We start from the raw sequence: 21245 nt of genomic DNA, 5'->3' as shown, positions 1-21245 counted from the left end.
GTGAGATCGGGTTTTCAAGATTGAGTTGAGAACTAGCTTATATATATCTGTGAACTCGGCACAGACCGTGGTAAACAACCATATTTCTCCAGACTTACTAGGGTCCACGTCCTTCCGCTCGAAACGCCGAATAGTGTCGTGTTCACTGCGACGCAAATCCCAATCAATATGCACTTCGATGTAACATCCTCGTCTGATATGGCATGATAGAAGTCGTCCAATTATTCCTTGTGGAAGTTACAGCGAAAGACATCGCCGTAATCTCGTTGCTTGTCGTCCGCCTGGGTGCGGATTAGGTGTGGTGGACCCTGGATCAAAGCGTTGAGCTTCAAACATCAAAGAGTCTCGATTCACCCCTGTCTCACCTGGCGGCTTCTAGATCTGATCTGAGAATGGCATGATGTCTCGGGGAATAGGAAGTCTTAACTGTAATAGGAGTGTCGCCCATTGCAAAGGCTGTGAAATCAAGGTAATTCTAGAACTCTCATCGCAACTTGCCTGAATTTGTCTTTGAATTTGTCTTGTTTGGAGAAACATTTCGCCTGTCTTGAGCCGGTACTCGATTTTTCTTCGAAACATCAACCTTATTGTTATTTTTTTTTTCCCCTTAGCTGTAACTTTTACCGACATTGTTTACTAGCCATTCATTCAGGGGGGACTAATGTCGTCCAACATTCGCGCAGAACAATTTTTCAAAGTTCCAGTTCAAGAAGGGAAGACTCTTCAGGAAACGCTCGAAGAAGTCGCTATGGCGCTGCCTATGATCTTAGCTATCACGATCTGCCCTGCGTTACTAGGAACGCAAGAGGCTATCCGGCAGAGTCAGTCCAAGAATAAACGCGAAGAGCACCGATCTCGTCGTTGTAACCTTATCGTATCGTGTGTCAGGCCCTCGATTCGAAGTCGCGACATAGACGGCAAGATAGTTGTTCTTAAAGACAACAAGGTATGCTCTCAATCACAGTGCAGAATCATGATATATCCCACTCACATAAGAACTACATAGCTTTATATCACCACTGAGGCTTCAACAGCTGAGGAAGTTCAGTCCAGCCCTAAAGATCATGGGCATCCATTCGCAGGTTACTACTTGCCATATCCCGATAAACCATATGAGGGTCTGGTTAGCACTATCAGTGACGACCCTCCTATGCTAAACTGGATATACGTCGACAAGGACACGTATGAAGTAAAGTACGGTGTTCGTGCCGACGCGCAACCTCATATCACCGGACCCTTTGATTGCACCCGGCAGGACCGGCGCATGATCTTAGAGAGCTGGGAAGGGTTCGTTGCGGTAGAAGAGTTTCCAGGTATCTGGGCTCTTTACTTCGACCGAGATGATGACGGTCTAGTCACCAAGGTTCCGATGGGAACCAGGGTGCTTGAGGTGGAGCTGACTCGACGGGAGAAGAAGGAGCGCAAGCCCCAAGTTGATCCCAACGCTGCACAGACGCTAGATGAGAAGATGAAGCAACACAAGGAGCAGACTCAGAGAGAAGAGGAAGAGAGGCAGGAGACTATCCGCAGGGAAGCTGAGGAGGTAGAAGCAGCGGAACGGCTGCGACAGCAACAACAACAACAACAACAACAACAGCAGCAGCAGCAGCAGCAGCAGCAAGAACAGCGGCAAGATCAACACGACAGCGATGTTGTAGATGATCAAGGTGGAGACACAGCGAGGGGAAGTCTTGATCTAAGTAAACTGCACCTTGACCCTGGATCCGTTGAGCATCAGTCAGGTATCCTTCATTCACCTAGCGTAGCAACTGACAATATCTCATTCTGGTCTTCAGCGAGGAAAGCAGATAACCTTAGCGACACCGCGTCTGTCACGGCAGCTAGTTCCGTCGTCGATAGACTTGATACTCTGGACGAGCTTGCAGACGAATCGGGTCCACCTGGGTACAAGAAGCCATACGTTGAGGATGAACCTCACACCAACGAGGCGGGGGACGATGTAGACGCACAGTAAACAGGAAAGCCGTCATATAATATGCAGGCCTTTAATGGTTATATAGAATATCTGCATATAATAACTCACGATGTCTTATTTGCTGTCCCCAATGGTCCGTGCTTCTACCTATTGCAGGCTTCGATCAGTTCATTTACTAGACTCCTAGAGAAGCTTTAGTGGATATTCTTGGCAATTTCGCTTAAGGCTTCATAATCAACCATCATGAAATTCCTTGGCGTTAATACCTAGGTGTATGCGCGGTATTAAGTAGTATTACGAACCTATTTGAATACCTAGGTAGGTACGTAAGTCTAGGCCGTCATGGGGGTGGTCTGTGGCCTGCGGTATGTAGTAGTAGGTAAGTCGTGATGGGGGCGTCGTCGTGGATCCTCTGCTGCGGTTTCAGATGCAACGCTGGGCCCATATCAGCTGTTTTCCAGGACTTTGGCGTCTCACCCTTCCCCCGTACTTCCATAATCATGCGTTTGCCTCCCGCTCCCCAACGCGAGCTTCAACAGATTCTCTCGTTGATCAGGAGCCCAGCTGGCTGGCAGCTCGCGCCGTAAGCAGTTCTGGAAAGTCTCGGGTCTGAAAACATAATCTAATTTGTATACTATGATCTTCGCGCGTGTCTTTGTTTGTTACACGATCGTTACTCCCTAAAAACGGCTGGCCAAATAAAAACAAGAAAATCGAATTGGATGAAGGTGTGGACTACCGAGGACTGCCATGTAATGATACCGCGATTGGGCGACGTTCAATGACTTCGGAAATAATGCTCGCGGATATCTTGCAAGACTTAGCAAACGACACCAGCGACTCGGACGGCGTAGAGCAGCTGGTTGTGACCGCTCTCGGCTCTTGCGGACAGCATTACATATGCTGGAAGACACATTCGGGGGAATACAGGCAACGTAAGTCTAACGCCTCGCCCACCGCTTTAGAAGGCCCGTACACTCAATATTTGGCGCATGTAGGCTCCAATGGACTCCCGAAACCTCTACAAGATTGGCTATTCCCGGCCGACGGTAGCACGAGAGACTTCGAGACTCTGCAGGTGATACTATCCGGCGAAAACACGTTCTGGGCGTCCGATATGAATGGCGAGGTGCGCAGCGAGCCCCCGGGACCGCAGCAACGGCTCCGACGAGCCCTGACACTCAGCGGCGACAGCTTCGCCCCGTCTCCCCGACAGCAAACTGGTAGACCACGAGGACTTTCTAGGGGCGAAGCCGATGAGCGGCCGCGATCGAGTACGACACCGTCTAGGTCGCCCACGGTGGACCACCTGCCCGGCCCACATCTCAAGCCACCTGCAAGCCATAGCAGATCCTCATCAACGGACAAATTGCGTAAAATTGCACTTGTTCCGCTGGCATTCAACCAACAGCGAAGGTCGTGGGCTATGCGACCGCGTAGTTTGGTGTACGGACACGACGACCTTGGCGCGCTTAAAGAACAACCGAGTCCCAAGCGGAGGAGCGCACCGTCTGTACCAGCGAAATCCCCCAGGATGCCTGCAGCAGTCACGGAGGACAAGATTAATTGTACTTGCGGTTGCCATAGCGATGGTACTAAAGGCGTACGAAGACGGGTATCAGAGGTGGAAACAAAAGTGGAAGCAAAGCCCAAGTCACGCTACGCAGATGCGTGCGTACAGACAGATCCAGTACCGGATCCAGAGCCCGAAGTCGCCGAAGACAAGTTCAGACATCGGCCAAGGAGGCATCATCGCCGAGAATCCACTTCATCTGATGCCAGTACAGCCGACTCGTATCGGTCGTCATACGCCAGCAGTAAGCGGTCTAGCTTCGACACCGTCACGACGCAGCCCGATGCCGCGGAGTACCTGGAGTCTAAAGGGATAGGGGAAGTAAGGAGGTGGCAACAACCACACCAACCTCAAGCATGGGATTATGTGCCGAATCCTATTATGATGGGTCGTATGCAAGATTATTTCCGCTCCTCGACGTACACTCTTGGGGCCGCACTCCAATCGTAGATCATTGGGAGGAATCTATCGGCATTCTCTTTGATGGCACGAATCAGTCGCGTGCGTGTATAAAAAACAGCAAGGCGTTCTCGGTGCAAGGTATATACACCTACTCGTTGGGATCTGTCTTGATTTTGAGTATATAGATTTTTTAATCGTTCAGGCCGTAGCACATACATATACGATGCATGCGCTTACCTATGCAAAAGAATCAGCATTGTTTCCATGATCACATACGCTATAAATAACGAAGAGATCAGCACTGAAGTTATCCGAATGAGGGCCGACATGCTGTTATAGAACGTGACAGGATAGGGGTATTTTAAATCTATTTCAAAATCTGGGCATAGCAGTAGCTAGCGCCTAATCTACCTTTCCCTTAGCCCCCTTTAACTTTCCTACCAGCTTGACTATGCCCGCAAGGAGCTTGCCCTTTAGACCGCTAACACCAACTTCCGCCTCATCAGCTCCCACGAATCGCCGTATCAAAATATTATACATTCCTCCAAAAGCGAGGGCGATAGCCGTGCTAGTGAAAATGATTACATTGTATGGCATGCTGAAATCTGGCGTTGGCAAACTGAGAAGAAGGGTTGTGGTTCGTAGATTAGAGGTCTTTTGTCTTGCCAACGGCGCGTTAGGCGAGTCAGAAGGTAGAATGGTGATAATAGCCGCTGCGACGTCAAAACCACGATTTGCATCTGGTGGGTATTCTGTGTACCGTAAGATAGACATTTCGAAATCGTAAGTAAGAAAAACTATACTGGCAGGCGGGATGCGCATCCGCAGCTCAAGTTGCGAGCCCCGAACGCGGTCCAGGGCTGGACGGTAATAAATCTCTTCGATGATATCTTTCTTTGAACCCGATTCGCCATCAACGTGAGCTTTGAGCGTATGGAGGTATATTCGCATAAACCACGGCAAGCTTTCCATGTAGACGAATTCGACTTCGGTGTCCGGACTTGGGTTGGTGAGAATTGTTCTCACACCGCCACGCTCGTATCCATGACCCGTAAAACTACGCTCCGCATACAAAAGAGGTGTTTCGGGCTCAACAATCTCATCTCTGTCTGATTTTGCATGTTCGCCTTCTCGTGGCATACGAGGAAGAATCATCGAAAAGTCAGAATCTGAAGGAACCTGATAGCAGCGCGAAAGTCCATTCGGATTCTTGATCTCGGTGGCACCAGTAGTGGTATAAATATCTCTAGTGTGGGGAGCTTGAACACAGACAGGAGGAACACTTGTGTCAGTTAATGGACAAGCCCCTTTGATTGCCTTGCCAAAGACTTGGTCTAGGGCCCAGTCTTGGCCCTCGGCATAATCTGTTGGGAAACAGGTGTCGCCAGAATGGTATGGCTTTGATGTGTTACACTTTAGGTCATGGCCTGCTGGTGGTCGTGGAATAGGGTTGTCTATTTTACGTTAACTAGGTACTCGAAGGAGTCAAAAGGTAAGAATCTCTTACCCCTAGGTCGCTTGGATCTTTCGATGTCCAAGACCATATCGATAGTCTGCTCGATCTGTAGCACGCATTCTTCGCCCTCCGTACATATAGGTCGAATATCGATTGCCATACTCTGCCAGGATGCATCAAAGAGTTTGTGACCGTCAAGCAGACTCGATATTCCCGCCTTTCCTTTGCATGGCAACAGTTTCAAAAAGGGGGTTAAATTCTCCGTACACACAACTTCTCTGGGTAACACGCCATGTAGCAATTGCATATTTGCAAGGGTAGAATTCGGGTGGTCTCCTTCAGGTTGGAAGGACATTGCGGGTCGGGTCGTTCTCGTTTCGTCGATGAAGTTCAATGATGCGCAGAAGAGACCTGACAACGCGTTCGTTAAGCTCAACCACTTGCGGTCAGCCCTACCAATAGACGCAATTAGTATATCTAACATGTTAGGGATGTAGTCGGGCAGATATACTCCTCGTCAGTCTCTGCTTCTAGCCATGCCCATAACTCAACACCCGTCCCCCCTTCCTTCGTCCCATCCCACGGCCTCGCTCCCCAACTTTCAGCATCCCATCGTCCCAAACTAAACCTCAAATGCAGTTCTCTCGTTCCAACATGTTGTAATATCTGTCCTAAGGACCTTGGGAAGTATCTAAAATTGTGCGCTTCGAATTGCGACAAGCTAGTATTGGATCTGAAGTTGAAGCTGGCGAGGAGGGCGGATTGAGGCAATGGCTTAAGAATTAACTGTTCGTAATAGTCGGAAGCTACAGCAACGCTCCAAAACAGAATTGAAAGGGGTATCAAGTAAGAAAAGAAATGACGCATTGTGGTCGTCGATGGTCCATCAGGACGACCCTTTTATTTTCGTAGTGGCGGCGGTATAAAGTTGAATATGTAAGGAAGAGGTTGTTTGTGATACACTACGTCGATTATTGGATACGAGATCCTATCCAGCTACGTGGAACCTTGCAACTGCCAACAATTTCAGCAAAGCTTTTAGCGGCGGAAGGGACCCGACTTTTGCTCTTTCACCCCTGTATCTCCTGGGGGTCGGTCCCCTGCAGAGCCCGCCAACCAATGCGGTCACAACGCTAAAGAGAGCTGGAAGGTGCCTAATTGGTCCCCGCAGATTTTAACTTCTGGTTCTGATTAAATTTCCATATCAATTGATTCAGCCTTGTCACCAACGTCAGCTTTTCACTGCCTCACCACTAAAACGTGCACTACCTCTACAAACCAGTCACATCGTCATAACATCGCCACGATATTGTTACAATATTAGCTGTTTACCAAATCTAGGAAGGATCTCTCTATTTGGAATCGCAACATGGCGGCGGAACAACGAAAGCTGCTAGGTAAAACTTCAGCCTCCCCAATTTAAACCAGTACACAGCTAACAATCTCTCCAGAGCAGCTCATGGGCGGCCCGCAAACCTCGCGCGCATCCCAAGTCTCGCTGACCGATCCCAAAGTCTGCCGCTCCTACATCGTCGGCACCTGCCCCCACGACCTCTTCACCAACACGAAGCAAGATCTCGGCCCGTGTCCCAAGATCCACGCCGAGTCGCTCAAGACGGAGTACGAGGCCCTGCCCGAGCCGGCGCGCCAGAAGTACGGCTTCGACATCGATTACGCGCGGGACCTGCAGAAGTACATCGAGGAGTGCAACCGGCGCATCGACGCGGCGCAGCGGCGTTTGGAAAAGACGCCCGACGAGATCCGGCAGACCAACGTGCTGCTCAAGACCGTGTCGGACCTGAGCTCGACCATCAACTGCGGGCTGCAGGAGGTGCAGATCCTGGGCGACCTGGGCGAGGTCAGCCGCGCGTACGAGGAGTTCTTCAAGGTGCGCCAGGCCGCCCAGGCCAAGATGGAGCGCGAGCGCGAGCTCAAGACCCTGGCCGACACTAGCGGTCCGTCCGGCCACCAGAAGCTCCAGGTGTGCGACGTCTGCGGCGCGTACCTCTCGCGGCTCGACAACGATCGTCGGCTCGCCGATCACTTTTACGGAAAGATGCATCTCGGCTACGCGCAGATGCGCAAGACGTACGATTCCCTACCTAAGGACCTAAGGGGTAGGCCGCGTCCGGCACTCCAGGACGACGGCCCCATGAGGGACGAGGGCGGTTACGGAGATGGATGGAAAGGAGGACCTCGGGGACCCCGACGCGGTGGCTATGGAGGCAGAAGCGGACGCGGTTTCCGTGGTGGATGGTAATGCGGCATCCATGATACCAATGCATACTGCGGAGTTTCTGGCGTTCGGGTCTGAGTGGTCAAAAAGTAGTAGACATGATATCACTTTGGGACAGGCGGGCATGCAATACGTCTAATAGTCCTCAATTTCTGAGTAATACATAGCATGCTTCTTTTTTCTCATTTCAACGCTCTTTTGGTATCTCTAATGCTCGTATATGCTTTAGCGAGGGCGTGTGCGTCGCCTGAGCCTGTAATAATGGTGATGCGTCCGTCTCTGTGCAATTCATCCCCGATACCTTACAATAACAGTACAAATTCCCATCCTAAGCCCGTAATAGCAATGTCATGCACGCCACGCAGCGCCGTATCAAGATCAGAACACCTTTGTAACTAACTCTACGCTTTGTCATCAAGCGCCGCCATTTCGTCATCCCATTTCCCGATAGGCGGCGAGTTCAAGCTCGGCGATAGGGCGGACGTGTCCGCTGCTTTGGTCGTAGTGTCCAGCTTCTTGGGCGTGGGTAGAGCTGGGAAGTCCTCTACGGCGGGAGGAGCCTGAGCTGCCTTCTGTTGCTGGGGCGCGTTGCCGTTTTGCGTCGTTGACGGTCTACCCTCATTATTGAATCCGCCTCTACCACCTCTCCCACCACCCCTCGAGCCTCCTCTCCCGCGTCCGCCGCGTCCCCGCCCTCTAAAATCGTCGAACCCAAATTCCCTAGGCACCGCATCGCCATCCCTCTCGGCAAACCTGCTCCCAGCGATCCCACCGGTGTTACGCGCACCACGTATGCCGCCGTTTGCGCTGCGGAATCCGGCGCGTCGCTCCCTCTCCTCCTCGAGGGTCTTGCCCTCGTCCCAGCTGCCGCCCTCCTTGGCGCCCATGGCCTTGAGCTTGCGCTCACGGTTCGCGGCGCGCTCCTCGTCCATGCGGCGGCGCTCCTCCGCGCCCTTGCGACGGCGCTCGACGTCCTCCGCGCGCCGCTTGCGCGCCTCCTCCATGCCCTTCTCGTACGCGACCGCGTGCGAGCGGCTGTCGCGCTCCGCCTGCTCGAACCGGCGCGTCTTCTCCGCGGCCAGCAACCGCATCTGCTCCATCTTGGCCGCCAGCTCCGAGTCCGTCAGCTTCGTGCGCGGGTTCGCGCCCGACGCCAGTCGGTCCGCGAGCGCCGTGTTCTGCCCGGGCTTCGCCGGCGACGTCGACTGCCCTTTCTTGCCGGCACCGTTGTTGTTGCCGTTGTTACTATTGAGGGGGCTGGGGTTGGGGTTCGAGGTGCTGTCGCCGCCCCCGCTGATGCTGGCGGGCTTGTGCGGAGAATCATGAGGGGACTCGGGAGGGGTTGCTACTGCGGCTGCGGCTGCTGGCTTTGGGGAGTGTTTGCGCGGGCGCTGGTGGTGGTGTGGCGACGACGATGATGGGGCTGGCTTTGTGTTCGCATGTCGCGACTGGTCTAGAGATCGGGGCGCATGTTGGGCAGGAGCAGACTGAACGGCCGAGGCAGGAGGTCCCGCAGAACCCACGGGATGCGACTCATTCTTAGCTACTGGTCGCGCCTCTTTGCCGCTTATTGTTGCTGAAGCGTCTTGTTGGGCCTCGACGGGTTCGAAGTCGTCAGCAAACAAATCGTCATCGGTGCGGCCGTTGAATTGATCGTCCATGATAGGCTAGGATTTTGATATTGTGCGGTAACGCTACTAGACAGGAATACTGACTAGATATTCTTGAATTTGAGAATAGAACTAGTCTATACCAAGCCAGATTACTATAACTCGATATTGTTTCTTGTTCGGTTCCTGGTTAACGACACGTCAAAGGATTTCGAATTTATCGAAGGTTAAAAAGTCTAAAGCCCCGCCATTTGAGGTGCAGAAGGTGCTAAGTGTTTGCTTGAACAGGCGGGGGATTACGTACACACCCGGGGTGCGGGACAATACACCAATTACGTACGGGTAAACTCGAAATAAACTCAAGGCAGGAAGGCTTGTCAGTTAACAGCCTTGGAAGTAGCGAGGATACTCGGCTAGCTAACCGCTAGTTGGAAATTATAAAGGCAGAAGGTTTCCTTTGCGTCCAGTAATTCACTTGAGACAATTACATCACGACATTGTTAGGACTCGTAGTTTCCCATTTTAATAACGTTCTCAGCTTCATGTGAAGTCAGATATGATTTGGCAAGACCACCCTAGCTCCGAACTAACTCGATCACCTGTGTAATTGAATCGCATCGTTGGATAGTGTCTTCCAACCTTTGGTTCTGTCAAGTAGACCATCTTCAGCTCCCCAGCTAGGTACGTTCAGCCTTCCACGTATCGTACGCGGTGAGCTTGCCAATCGGAGATGGACTCGTGGAGAATAGGTCTGGATGGGACAACATGAACTCCTCCAACTCCTTCATCTTTTGCGCCCCAATTTCCTTCCGATGCGCCTCGTGCTCTGCCTCATCTTTTCCCTCGGTCACGATCTCCTGAAAGAGTTCAACCTCTCCGATGGTATGGTTGAAGGCTGCTTCGTCGATTCCATCCTTGCCGGTGTTGGCCTCGGCCTCGGCCTCGGTGACCGCGTCCACGACAATTGTCATTTTTGCCGATGGCGGCGTGCCGTCCGCCAGGTGCGTCACCTCCCACTCCGATCGGCGCGTCTGCAGGTCCGAGACCACGCGCAAATCTTCAAGCTTCGTCTTCATGTCGGTGATGCGCAGCACCTCGCGCGAGACGTCTGGCTTGCCGTCGAATTCGATGAACTGTGAGTTGCTGTAATGACCGCCGAGCCGCAACTTAGCGTTCCACTGCGCGCCGTTCTTTGCGCCGGCGATTGTCCGTGTAGGGTTTAGTGGCAGTACATTGACGGAGCGTCGCCGGACCCACATGCCCAACTTCTCAAGATGGCTATCCTCCGTGTCGTAGTACGTGTCGCGAATGACCTGACCCGGATGGCTGCGTAAGATGAACGGGATCTTCTCTCGGTGGCCAGTGTGGTTCTCGATGATAGAGGTGAACTTCGGTCCCAGATTAAACTTGCGTTCGACCTCTACATTCGATACGATGCGCTTAAGCGCAGAAGAGGCGATCTTGAACGCCATTCAATGCTCTCGGAATTGTTGAATAATCTGACTGCCTTGGAATGGTTGTTTTGTCGTTCTTTTTGCGATATGATAAAATCGCGGGTGGTTTATAATAGAGAAAAAGATTTCAATGTTTGTTACGAAGGTCCTCGTTAAACATTTCTAAGGTCCACGGGTCGCTTGTAGGCCAAGCGCATTCGTGTAATCTGAAATATATCCGCACTGTAGGCTGCCTTCCTTTAGTGGTTGGGTTCTCTGGGTTACAGCGATCACACACTTAAGTGTAGCGGAAAGATCACTAATAAATTTGAGTCTTAGCTTAAGGCCAATACTGTGCGAAATGATTGCTTATTCAACTACGCACTGGCCAAGGCACCCTACAAACAAAATGAGTGAAACTTGCGATCCAGACGACTTCACCAATCTAGCAACTCCTTATTGGTGTGGGACGATCCACAGCCGCCCTCTGTGTCTCCTCCATCCCCGATAACGTCCTTGGTCCATTCATACAGGCCTCCGCGTTGGTTAAACGCCTCCTGGTCCCAGCGAACCTCGCTCAGCGCTCTCTGCACCCCGACCTCCAGAATCGATCGCGACTGCTTCTCAACCCCGGCGCCCTTGTCCAGGAAGCAGAGGTACTCGTCCAGAATGAGGTAGCTCGATGCCATGAGCGAGTTCGGCTCGGCTATGAAACATTTGAGATGTTGGTGCTTATCACGGAAAACTTGAAACTGCTCGTCTGAGATGAGAAGCTTCTTAGCGTTTCGTTTTCGCTTGCTGAGGCGACCGTCTTCCTCCTCAGCGTCATTCTCTCCCTCCACGTATAGCACTTGGAAGGCTTTCCATCGGAATGGGTCCAGTTGCCGCACCGTCTCTGCCATGTCTTCCTGCCAGTTATGTGTACACACAACAGTGTTGAGCTTGAACTTGATGCCTAGCTCACGACACCAGTCGCGGATACGGAAGAGTTGCGTGACGTTCTTGCCGGTACCGCGGCCGATGGCGATGTTTGTTTTCTCGTCGAAGCTGTCGCAGCTTACGCCTATCACATCGATCCATCGGCCGTGCTGGTCCATCCACTTCTTGGTAATCAATGTTCCGTTGCTGATGATGCTGACGCTCTCGAGCCCAAGCTCTTCTTTGCAGAAGCGACAGAGCATGGCTAGCTTTTCAGGATAGAGGAACGGCTCGCCGCCAGCGAAGTTGATCTTGCGCATACCAGCCTCGCTGAGTAGGCGGAGTCCATGCTTCATGTCCTTCTCGGAAGCGACGTGGGAGGTCTTCTCGGTGTGGAAGCAGAAGGCACATTCCTTATTACATCTTCGTGTGAAATGGTAGTTGACTGATATCGGCCTGGTGGCATTGTAGCGACAGTGCTTCCTATACACGAGGTAGACACTTATGCTGATCGCACCAGTGCAAACGACCGCTATAAGCAGCGTCCAGTTTGAATAGAGGATATCCAGCAGCATAATTATTTTCCCACTTCTCTATCGTATCTCAGGAGGTAGGCGGAAGAAATCAATATGTAAACCAATAAGAGTAAGTAATCTCTTGATGGAAAAGAGATGGCGTTCTCAGGGCTTCATCATGAGACGCTCCAAATATATTCTTCTGACGTTTCCCCCATACCTACACGGCCGGCTGCCGCACTGTACACGGCATATAGCATATTCTAGGCGATGTAACATGGATAAACAATCAATTCATTCTTGGGAAAGGATTGCCTCATTCTCTGACCACTTTTCATCAACACCAACCGCGGGAGGCAGGGCGAAAAGTGATACACAAGCAAATAGAGCAAACCGGCTTTCATACGCTTGCTGCCCAACTTGCTTGGCCTTCGTTTACTAAGAGAACCTGGAAACAGTCTCGCCTAAAGATTGTTAGGCTGCAGAGTCATCGTAGCCTGCTGCTTGCTCTGATGCAAGTCGTAGACTGACCTGCAGTATCATGACCAACCGTGTCAGAGCCATCCAGGATTGCTCAATACATAGCTATCCAGTCCCTACCTCTTATTTATATAATCTCTCACATCTCAGCACTATGCCTGGCAAGTTCTCGCCCAAAAATTGCCGTCATATCTGTTTACTTTGGAGGCAATAAGCAATACGTCCTAAGACGCCTAAGATGGAGTGCTCTGCTCAGTCACGCCACTTTAGCATTGTCTTCGTCCTTGGACCTCCTGGCAGTGGTAAAGGCACCCTCTGCAAGCTCGCCATTGAGTCGCTCAAAAAGTCGAGCGATCGATACTGTCATCTCTCGGTGGGTGATCGTCTGCGCGAGCTTTGTAATATCGAGCTGCCTTGCGAATGCGAGAAGTTTGATTTGGATATGATCCTTGATCATTTACGGGAAAGTAAACTGCTACCGGCTGACGTGCTCATCCCTGTGCTCGAGGACGAGATTTACTCGATCTTGACTGGCAATGACGGCACTATTACTTGGTTGATTGACGGGTTCCCGCGTAATATGGAGACGGCTCTGGCATTCGAGGAGAAGGTAGGCCTTTTGGACCAATAGTACCGAGTTCCAAATAATCATAATGCTGAGATATCACCTGCTCCAGATCGGCAAGCCGGCGAAAGTTATCGTTCTCGAGTGCACGCGCGAGAACGCACAACAGCGGTTCCTACACCGTTCTAGAGAGAAGAACGACAATGGGGACAAGTTTGAGAAGCGATATAGCGAATATGTCGAGAACATGGAGGCGATCCGTAAGCACTACGGAAGCAATATCAAGACAGTACGTATCCAACCCGTATGCTGGAGAAGGCCTACATTCTTGTGCTAAGGACTCGCAGATTTGCGTGGATGGGCCTGCTGACGAACACCTTGTCGAATTTATAACTGCACTGCCATCGACCACTACAACATCAAAAGATAGGAAGGATGAAGAAAAAGCATGAGACGCTGGATGGTAAAATTGTGTACCTATGTAAGTGTGTGAGACGCCTACAGATACATCCAAGTGTATGAAGAAAAGGAATGGGATAAGAACAGGGCATTTCTTCTGTACCTAGGCATTCTGCCAGTAATTATACTGAGAACGGTCACTACTTACATATCTAGAGGACTTCGCCCCTCGTCTTACTACCTACGTAGTAGCATGGACAGGATAGTAATTCAGGTACTCAGCAGCTTCAAAAAGGGTGGTAGTACAGCAGGTTCCATGCAGGACGACAACCGGTGAAGCTGCAAGTTCTAGCAATCCAGCCTAGGTACCTGAGTATAACAACCATCAAGATGCCGAATTCATTGTTTCTATGTCTAGCAGTGACTCCTAGCCATCCCAAACTATTGAGGTATTGTTGACAGAGAGGTAGTTTGTTAAGCATAAGAAAATAAACTAACGGGTTAATACATATGAAAGTCTTTTTTACTTAGACGGGGGTGTTGGCCCAAGGAGTTTAAGCGGAGAAACCCCGGCCCGACTGATCCAGCCCGCCGGAACCCAACCGGCGCCCCTTTCCGTAACTGTTTTGAGTTGTCTCTCCTGTTCTTTTTTGAAATTGGAGTTTGACCTAAAAGCCATTGGCTTTCTTCGCTGCTTCAAGCCACGCCGTCGGTCCATCTATTGTAACTGCTTGTTAGGAATATGGGTATACGCTGTCTGTCAAATACCAAGTGGTAATACCAACCCATCGTGTTACCGGAACTCAAACAGAGCCACCTGGCATCCTCTTCACAATCGCTGGTTTCAGCGCATCAAGGCTCTCGACTGTCTCAAGTCCGTATTTCTGACACACGATCTGGACATTTCCTCTCTTCTTGTATCCCTCGGGGCACATCACAATGGCCTTGCCAGCTCTTGCGCAAAGTCCGAGCTCTAGTAAGCTAATAGGGGCTTCAGTGGCTGGGTGGAAGTAAAACACTATTATATCGGCACTGTCCTGCTTTTGAAGTTCCCATTCTACCTGCTCCTTATATAGAATGCACGTAATGTCTTCTCTCCAGCTCGAGTCCCAATCTGGCCGATACGGATTGATGACAGTGAGGGGCAAGTCCAACAGAGATTCGGCTAGGACCTCACGCCAGTCGCGGTCGTCCGTCTTGGTGGTAGTCCCAGCTAGGAAGACTGATTTGGTCCCGATATAAGGCTCATTTGATGGCGCGAATATGACCTGGTTTTTAGAATGAGTTGGCGGCATCGCGTTGAATGATGAATCTTGGTCGCGCACTAAACTAGAAGATGATTAGGCAAAGTTCTAGATCTAGCAGATTACAATTCACAAATTCACGGCATAGGATATATGCACGCGGCATATGCAACCTCTCACAACAATTCTGAGTCCAATCAATTTCCAGTTCGTCAGCCTTGCGCGACGAGCTGAGAAACTTTGAATCCTTCGAATGCAGACCCCTGCATCTGTCTACTTTCTACTCTTCCTACGTTCAATGATGTACTCATAAGATATCAGCATTCACTTATCATTTCAATATGTCATATCGTTCCAACTCCGATTACCGGTAATAGCCGCTGAAGTGGTTATCTTTATTGTTGATAGGAACCAGCAATTCAAGCTCATTCTTGTCTCACAAATCTGACAATCCCTGATTTTATCACGAATCATCTCATGTATTCTCGGTAGGATATTAGGTAATGCCACTATGGCCTTGAAGCTCGTGTTGACCTAAGGGCGCCGTATCGTTCTTATCTATAAAAAGGCAAGGGGAGACAGATTCTCCATTTGGAGAAGTGGGTATGATAAGCTCATTTATACCTTCCCCGAACCAGGGCTATTCTCACCTATCCTTACATTCATTCCCCTTATCTACAACGTTGTATTTGGTGGCAATCTGATAGGGTTGGAGGGCTAGAGCTGTTAGAGCTGCCGAAAATACGATGGCTTTTTGAATGCCAGAAGCCGGGCTTGGCCCGTTTTAGGTCAAGTCTTAAGCTTTGAGGCGTATTGCCTCCCGCTCTTGGCCACGCGTTCGACCGTGCTTGTCGCATTGGGAAGGTCGAAACCATGATGGGAAACCATGATTAGGGGGGCTGGCGAAGAATGCGCGGGGTGTCCTGGCTAGGTACCTATTGTATCCAAGGTGCGGAGTACCTTCGGTAGCATGACGATCACCAATTCATCGGCTAGTGACCCTGCCCTGATAGGTCGTTGCCGGAGATGAAGCCGTCGGAAAATAGGTATCTTGATCTCTATTCGGCCCATTGGGAATAGATCAGATAAGACCACCACGACTACTCTTCGTCCATGATCGCGTTTGGTGAGGTGAGATTATGATTCTCAAGCTTCACAAACCAGCTCTCCACGGCGAATGAAGGCTGCTAGTCACCATGGGGTTTTCATTGAAGGGAGCAGATGCTTCCGCCACGACTACTTCCGAGATCAATCCTGATCCAGTCGAAAATACGACACCTAGCTCGTCCGATGAGAAGCTTCGCGAAATAAACGTGACCACTGCGATCGCAGATCTCGACAAGATTCAGCACAACCATCAATGGGATCCAAATCTTCCACAAGAAAAACTTGACGCTGTTAAGTCTGCGCTCGAACATGGAGATGATAAAGAAATTGCCGAGGCCGACCTGCTATTCACCGAAGACTCGCCCTACGAAGAAGTACGCGCCGCCGTGCGCAACACCGATGGGGGTGAGGTAGCGTGCACCGTGAGGGCATGGGTACTTGGAATGATATTCGTCACTATCGGTAGTGGCCTGAATATGTTATTGAGTATGCGAAGTCCTTTGGTTAATTTTCCAGCGTTAGTAGTCGTGCTTGTGTCCTATCCGGTTGCGAATCTCTGGGCGAAGATTATGCCTACCAGGGTGTTCAATACGTTTGGATTGCGGTGGACATTGAATACTGGTCCGTTTACCATCAAAGAGCACGTTGTCATCACTATCATGTCGAATGTTTCGATAGCATACGCATACTCGACGGATGCGCTGCTCGCGCTCCAGGGAAAACCATTCTATGACACCAACTTAGGATGGGGTTTCTCGTTGATCTTCACTTTGAGCTCTCAACTTATGGGTATCTCATTGTCTGGCCTGTTTAGGCGCTTCCTCGTCTATCCTGCGGCAATGTTGTGGCCAACCCAGTTCTCAAACACCTCGCTTTTCTACGCCCTTCACGATAAGAGCAAAAGTGATGGCAGTACCGCCAACGGATGGACCATCAGTCGTTACCGGTACTTTTTCTTAGTGACCGGGGGCATGTTCGTGTACTATTGGATCCCGGCTGTACTTTGGCAGGGTCTCAGCGTTTTCGCTTTCATCACCTGGATTAAACCGAACAATGTTGTTCTCAATCAACTCTTTGGTGGCTATACGGGCCTCAGTCTCATCCCCATCACGTTCGACTGGACTTATGTCTCTGCCTACCTATACGATCCTCTGCTAGCCCCGACGGAAGCCCATGTCAATACCCTAATTGGCCTCTTCATTTTTGTCATGATCGCTACGATTGGAATCGTGTATACTGGAGCTCTGTATGTTCTATTTCACTTCAACTTTTTCACCATCGGTCGCATGACCCGCAAGGTTACGCATGATTTCTCTAACTCGCTAGCAGCTATTCCGAGTACCTCCCTATGGTAACGTCGCAAACCTACGACAACACTCAGCAGGCCTATACCGTCCGGAATATTCTCGGGGATAACTTCACGCTCGACTTAGAAAAGTATCGTAGTTACTCCCCATTATTTTTATCCCCAACTCTGGCTCTCAACTACGGGCTTTCTTTTGCGGCATTGACAGCGTCGCTCGTGCACGTTGGACTCTTCCACGGGAAAGAGATTTGGTATCGATTGAAGACCGCTCGTAATCAGGAACCCGACATACATCTTAAACTCATGAAGAAGTACGACGAGGCTCCTGAATGGTGGTACACTTGCCTTCTCCTTTTCTCGCTCGCACTAGGGCTTGGGACTGTGCTAGGTTACGATTCGCAATTGCCGTGGTGGGGATTTTTCCTATCTATTATTATCGCATTCCTATTTGTGATTCCCACGTGCATGATCATGGCGGTTTCGAACATTATGCTGTCCCTTAACGTCATTGCGCCTTTCATAGCAGGATTTATATTCCCAGGACGACCCATCGGCGTGATGATTTTCAAAGTGTTCAGCACAATTACCTTAGGACAAGCTCAGACTTATGGTATGGAAAAACACATCTTAAAAATGATACCTAGGTACGCAGAAGCTAACAAGTCGGCAGTACGTAACATATTCTATCTCGACTTTTGATGAAGAGGATATAGTTCTTGATTCTCGCTGGGATTGCTAACACAAAGCAGACCTCCGACTTGAAGTTGGCTCATTACATGAAAGTTCCTCCTCGAGTCACTTTCTGGTGCCAGGTCGTCGCGAGTATATGGGCCGTTTTTGTGCAGATCGCTGTGATGAACTGGACCTTAGGGACCATTCCCGACGTTTGTTCAAGGTTAGTCGCGTTACTCTTACCAATACTGATTCATTTGGTTGCTAACAATGCTACAGCACCCAGCCAAATCATTTCACCTGCCCCAATGGACGCGCATTCTTCTCCTCCAGCATCGTTTGGGGAGTGCTTGGTCCAGAACGCATGTTTGGTCCTGGATCTATGTATGTGAATTTCAACTGGTTCTGGCTTATTGGAGCTGTGATGCCAGTTATATTATGGGTTCTTGGTCGCAAGATGAAGATTGGTTTCGCACGCCACCTCAACGCACCCATCTTGTTTGGAGCTATGGCTTGGCTTCCGCCCGCCACCCCGATCAGCTTCTCAACTTGGGCATTTTGGGGTTTGGTTTTCAACTATGGCATACGAAAGAAGTTCAACGGATGGTGGCGCACATACAACTACGTCACTGCCGCCGCGCTTGACGCAGGTCTCATCTTGTCGACCATTGTCATCTTCTTCGCGATCACTATGTCAGGAGTTACCATCCCTCAATGGTGGGGTAACGTAGATGTGTACAATACTGTTGTAAGTGCATGATGAGCTTAATCAGATGTTTGTCACCTCTTGGTTCCGTAAGATTGCTAACGACGAACAGGATGCGACAAATACAGCATGGCTCAAAACAGTACCGGAGGGTGAGACGTTCGGGCCAGCAACGTGGTAGCATCAAAACACTGCAGGCTATTGGAGCCTTGTGGAAGGGTCGAATCGGTATTTGAGGTGCACCACGTCAGCTGTTGTATGTCTAGTAGAAAGTGACGCAGCCTCAATGAGACACCAAATACTAACATCGCAACCGATATTAGTCGCTTGAGCCAAGCTACTTAATGAACCTCGATCATTGCATTTAAGGATTAAAACATCACAGGCTTCAGAGACAACCTGTTTGAATCTCCTACACAAAAAATTCATTAGAACCACAATATCCTTTTTAATCACATCTCAGTATCGCTTGAATCGTATCGAGTGTCGATGAATACTATGGCCATGAGCGCAGCTTCCAGCATGGTCAAATGCCCACCTGATTTTGGAGTGCACGCACACTGTCAGCAAGATGAGCCCCCAAAGCCATCTCATATCATCCCATCCAAACTCATTGAGAATACTCAAAGTGCAATAGAATTATATCGCTCTGGCCAGAAGCTCTGGATAGGCCGCGATCTTGAACGGATTGAATATGAGCTTGCCCATTGTCGGACCACGCCATCGTTTACTATTCGTCGCATCGATGGTTCGACGATCTCTGTCAAGAATCCCATGTTTGGCGTCGTCAACCCTATATGGTATACCCCCCTAAACAAGTGTCTAAGCTCATATATGGAACTGATAGCACCCTACTTGGATTGATTAGGAAACCGTATGTCAAGTTCCAACATTACTGGTACTTATTCAATCAAGGGCCTGAAAATCCACTGTTAGAAGGCGTCCCTCCGCACTCCTCTCCTTATTATTCATATTTTATTGCCTGGGAGAATCGCACATATGGAGACTTTGTGGATGGTGAGCACAGCTGCTTGGGATGGAGATTTCAGGAGGCCCAAACGCGGTGGGGGAAGAGTTGGAGCTGTGGCTTGCTCGAGGACAAGCTCGCTACTTTCAACGCTTCGAAGAGGATTACGAAAGTCTTGTGTTTCGGCTTGGGGGATATAACGCCTCTGTCTCGTCACGATGCTCGCGCGGAGTTTGACGAAGAAGTAGCTCTCCAGGACCTGAATGCTAGCTTAAACCAGCACGCCGTTGCGCTGACCATAGCCGCTGCATTTCGAGCAAAGACACCCAACAATATGGAGATCTTTGCTCAGGATCCTGCGTATAGTCAGGCAAGCAAGACCCTATTGGAGAGTCTCGGGGTTAGAGTTGTCGGTGAACACGGCGCCGGTGGCTTCAGCAAGATTGACCAAGAATCCGTCGTGTTCTTCTGCTACCCCGCTGCTCCCGTAAGGCAGATCATAGCAGACCTCGGGAGGCCGGCTTTGATCATCGGGAATGGCGACAGTCTTGTTCTAAACGAAAACCAGTGCGTTGCGCCACTTCAAACAAATATATATGCACTTACAAATTACAACACTTCCTGACGCTGAGTATATAGGTCTCTTCCGTTTCCTTTCGACGCCGAATCCCCGCGAACAAGGGAGATGTGGCGGGAGTACACCCGACATGAGTTCAAGATCGTGGAGCAGGACGAGGAGAACCTAATGGGTTTAAGAGGCTTGAGTATCTACGTCCGGAATGATATAATGAGATACGACTGTTTAAAGTCTAAAGGTGAGGGCGGGAGCGATACTGAAGCGTCGAGTAGAGCCATGTAAGGGATGTGTTACCCTCTACGTGGTCAAGCGTCTCCGCTACTGTTGGCTCTGTGAATTGAGGCTATTTCAACTTAAGTTGTCGTCTGAAGGGATGGCTTCTAGCCTCATAATTCTCATAGTATCTAGGTAAGGGGAGAGTGAATTGATTGTCAACAACATACTATCGATGGTTTTGTGTATATAAATCATAGACTGTTTGCGGAAGAGCCTCTAGGACAGGGGCATTAAAGAACCGAGAACGACCTCCAAGTGCTAAATGTGGCACCTGAAAAATCGCTCATCGATATGACGTCTAATCTACGTTACTATAATCCTATATTGTCCAATAAGAGGGTCATGGAATCTTTTCAGCTATTCGAGAAGATCCTGTGTGGACCGGGATACGATAGCTGTCATGAGCAGGGGTATTCAGCTCTGGCTCCGCCCACCTCACCTCATCTCAGCAGCCATGTGGCGCTTTTCACGTATAGGTCAGCAACGTCATGAGATGCCCCGTATCGGAATAAGCTGCGCTCTGTTAGGAGGGCTTCTCCTTAAACGCGGGCTAGGAATACGGGTTCGCGTATTGATGCCGCTTAGAGAGCCGTAGACCGAATTTCGTGAAACCGTGATGAGTGGTTGGGACGAGATATGATGGGCTGACGGGTTGGAAGCCGTCACGTTTCTACACATAGGCCTCCGGATCTTATTCTCGAGTATAAATAAGATGAATCATCGCGGGAAAAGACGATGATTCTATTCCTTCCGTTCCACTGCAATTCAACTCAAGGTTCACAAGTGAGTTTTCGAATCCTACTTCTCCAGTTTTAACCGGTATATCACACATATCTAGATCGTCTACTCTTCCGCAAGATGTACAGC

At 50.1% G+C, this 21245-nt stretch overlaps 11 protein-coding genes across 11 annotated transcripts; 6 read left to right on the top strand and 5 right to left on the bottom strand.

Moving 5' to 3' along the window:
* The first annotated feature begins 43 nt into the window (after window positions 1-43).
* F4807DRAFT_156057 (uncharacterized protein) lies at window positions 44-2169 on the top strand. Its single transcript, XM_047993272.1, has 2 exons — window positions 44-946; window positions 1007-2169. Exons 1-2 carry the CDS (start codon window positions 662-664, stop codon window positions 1973-1975), a joined length of 1254 nt encoding a protein of 417 aa, XP_047852719.1. The 5' UTR covers window positions 44-661; the 3' UTR covers window positions 1976-2169.
* A 451-nt stretch (window positions 2170-2620) lies between these two features.
* Window positions 2621-4136, top strand: F4807DRAFT_156010 (uncharacterized protein). Its single transcript, XM_047993271.1, has 2 exons — window positions 2621-2871; window positions 2935-4136. Exons 1-2 carry the CDS (start codon window positions 2718-2720, stop codon window positions 3957-3959), a joined length of 1179 nt encoding a protein of 392 aa, XP_047852718.1. The 5' UTR covers window positions 2621-2717; the 3' UTR covers window positions 3960-4136.
* Window positions 4137-6520, bottom strand: F4807DRAFT_156067 (Gpi16 subunit, GPI transamidase component). Its single transcript, XM_047993273.1, has 3 exons — window positions 5879-6520; window positions 5419-5819; window positions 4137-5365 (listed from the first exon to the last, which is right to left on the bottom strand). The coding sequence occupies exons 1-3, from the start codon at window positions 6232-6234 to the stop codon at window positions 4314-4316; spliced, it is 1809 nt and encodes a 602-aa protein (XP_047852717.1). The 5' UTR covers window positions 6235-6520; the 3' UTR covers window positions 4137-4313.
* A 1-nt stretch (window position 6521) lies between these two features.
* F4807DRAFT_155970 (LUC7 protein) lies at window positions 6522-7816 on the top strand. The gene is made up of 2 exons (XM_047993270.1): window positions 6522-6764; window positions 6819-7816. The coding sequence occupies exons 1-2, from the start codon at window positions 6737-6739 to the stop codon at window positions 7625-7627; spliced, it is 837 nt and encodes a 278-aa protein (XP_047852716.1). The 5' UTR covers window positions 6522-6736; the 3' UTR covers window positions 7628-7816.
* On the bottom strand, window positions 7778-9435 carry F4807DRAFT_431956 (uncharacterized protein). Its single transcript, XM_047998564.1, has one exon. The coding sequence runs from the start codon at window positions 9262-9264 to the stop codon at window positions 8005-8007; it is 1260 nt and encodes a 419-aa protein (XP_047852715.1). The 5' UTR covers window positions 9265-9435; the 3' UTR covers window positions 7778-8004.
* Window positions 9436-9576: 141 nt separating this feature from the next.
* On the bottom strand, window positions 9577-10805 carry F4807DRAFT_431953 (uncharacterized protein). Its single transcript, XM_047998563.1, has one exon. It carries the CDS (start codon window positions 10683-10685, stop codon window positions 9891-9893), a length of 795 nt encoding a protein of 264 aa, XP_047852714.1. The 5' UTR covers window positions 10686-10805; the 3' UTR covers window positions 9577-9890.
* Window positions 10806-10975: 170 nt separating this feature from the next.
* Window positions 10976-12468, bottom strand: F4807DRAFT_155716 (uncharacterized protein). The gene has a single exon (XM_047993266.1). The coding sequence runs from the start codon at window positions 12137-12139 to the stop codon at window positions 11084-11086; it is 1056 nt and encodes a 351-aa protein (XP_047852713.1). The 5' UTR covers window positions 12140-12468; the 3' UTR covers window positions 10976-11083.
* A 329-nt stretch (window positions 12469-12797) lies between these two features.
* Window positions 12798-13576, top strand: F4807DRAFT_461918 (P-loop containing nucleoside triphosphate hydrolase protein; the record flags this gene model as incomplete). Its single annotated transcript, XM_048001749.1, has 3 exons — window positions 12798-13169; window positions 13237-13413; window positions 13472-13576. 3 exons carry the CDS (start codon window positions 12798-12800, stop codon window positions 13574-13576), a joined length of 654 nt encoding a protein of 217 aa, XP_047852712.1.
* Window positions 13577-13743: 167 nt separating this feature from the next.
* F4807DRAFT_155808 (uncharacterized protein) lies at window positions 13744-15395 on the bottom strand. The gene has a single exon (XM_047993267.1). The coding sequence runs from the start codon at window positions 14816-14818 to the stop codon at window positions 14327-14329; it is 492 nt and encodes a 163-aa protein (XP_047852711.1). The 5' UTR covers window positions 14819-15395; the 3' UTR covers window positions 13744-14326.
* Window positions 15396-15963: 568 nt separating this feature from the next.
* On the top strand, window positions 15964-19171 carry F4807DRAFT_468781 (OPT family small oligopeptide transporter; the record flags this gene model as incomplete). Its single annotated transcript, XM_048002638.1, has 5 exons — window positions 15964-17120; window positions 17204-17750; window positions 17894-18075; window positions 18132-18600; window positions 18671-19171. The coding sequence occupies 5 exons, from the start codon at window positions 15964-15966 to the stop codon at window positions 18737-18739; spliced, it is 2424 nt and encodes an 807-aa protein (XP_047852710.1). The 3' UTR covers window positions 18740-19171.
* On the top strand, window positions 19057-20384 carry F4807DRAFT_461915 (uncharacterized protein; the record flags this gene model as incomplete). The annotated part of the gene is made up of 3 exons (XM_048001748.1): window positions 19057-19358; window positions 19427-20092; window positions 20165-20384. 3 exons carry the CDS (start codon window positions 19057-19059, stop codon window positions 20382-20384), a joined length of 1188 nt encoding a protein of 395 aa, XP_047852709.1.
* Window positions 20385-21245: the final 861 nt, after the last annotated feature.

This window comes from Annulohypoxylon truncatum, assembly GCF_022578515.1.
Source record: "Annulohypoxylon truncatum strain CBS 140777 unplaced genomic scaffold F4807scaffold_23, whole genome shotgun sequence".
NCBI lineage: Eukaryota > Fungi > Ascomycota > Sordariomycetes > Xylariales > Hypoxylaceae > Annulohypoxylon > Annulohypoxylon truncatum.
The sequence above is the reverse complement of the archived record's forward strand: the minus strand, read 5'-3'. Positions and strand labels throughout refer to the sequence as shown.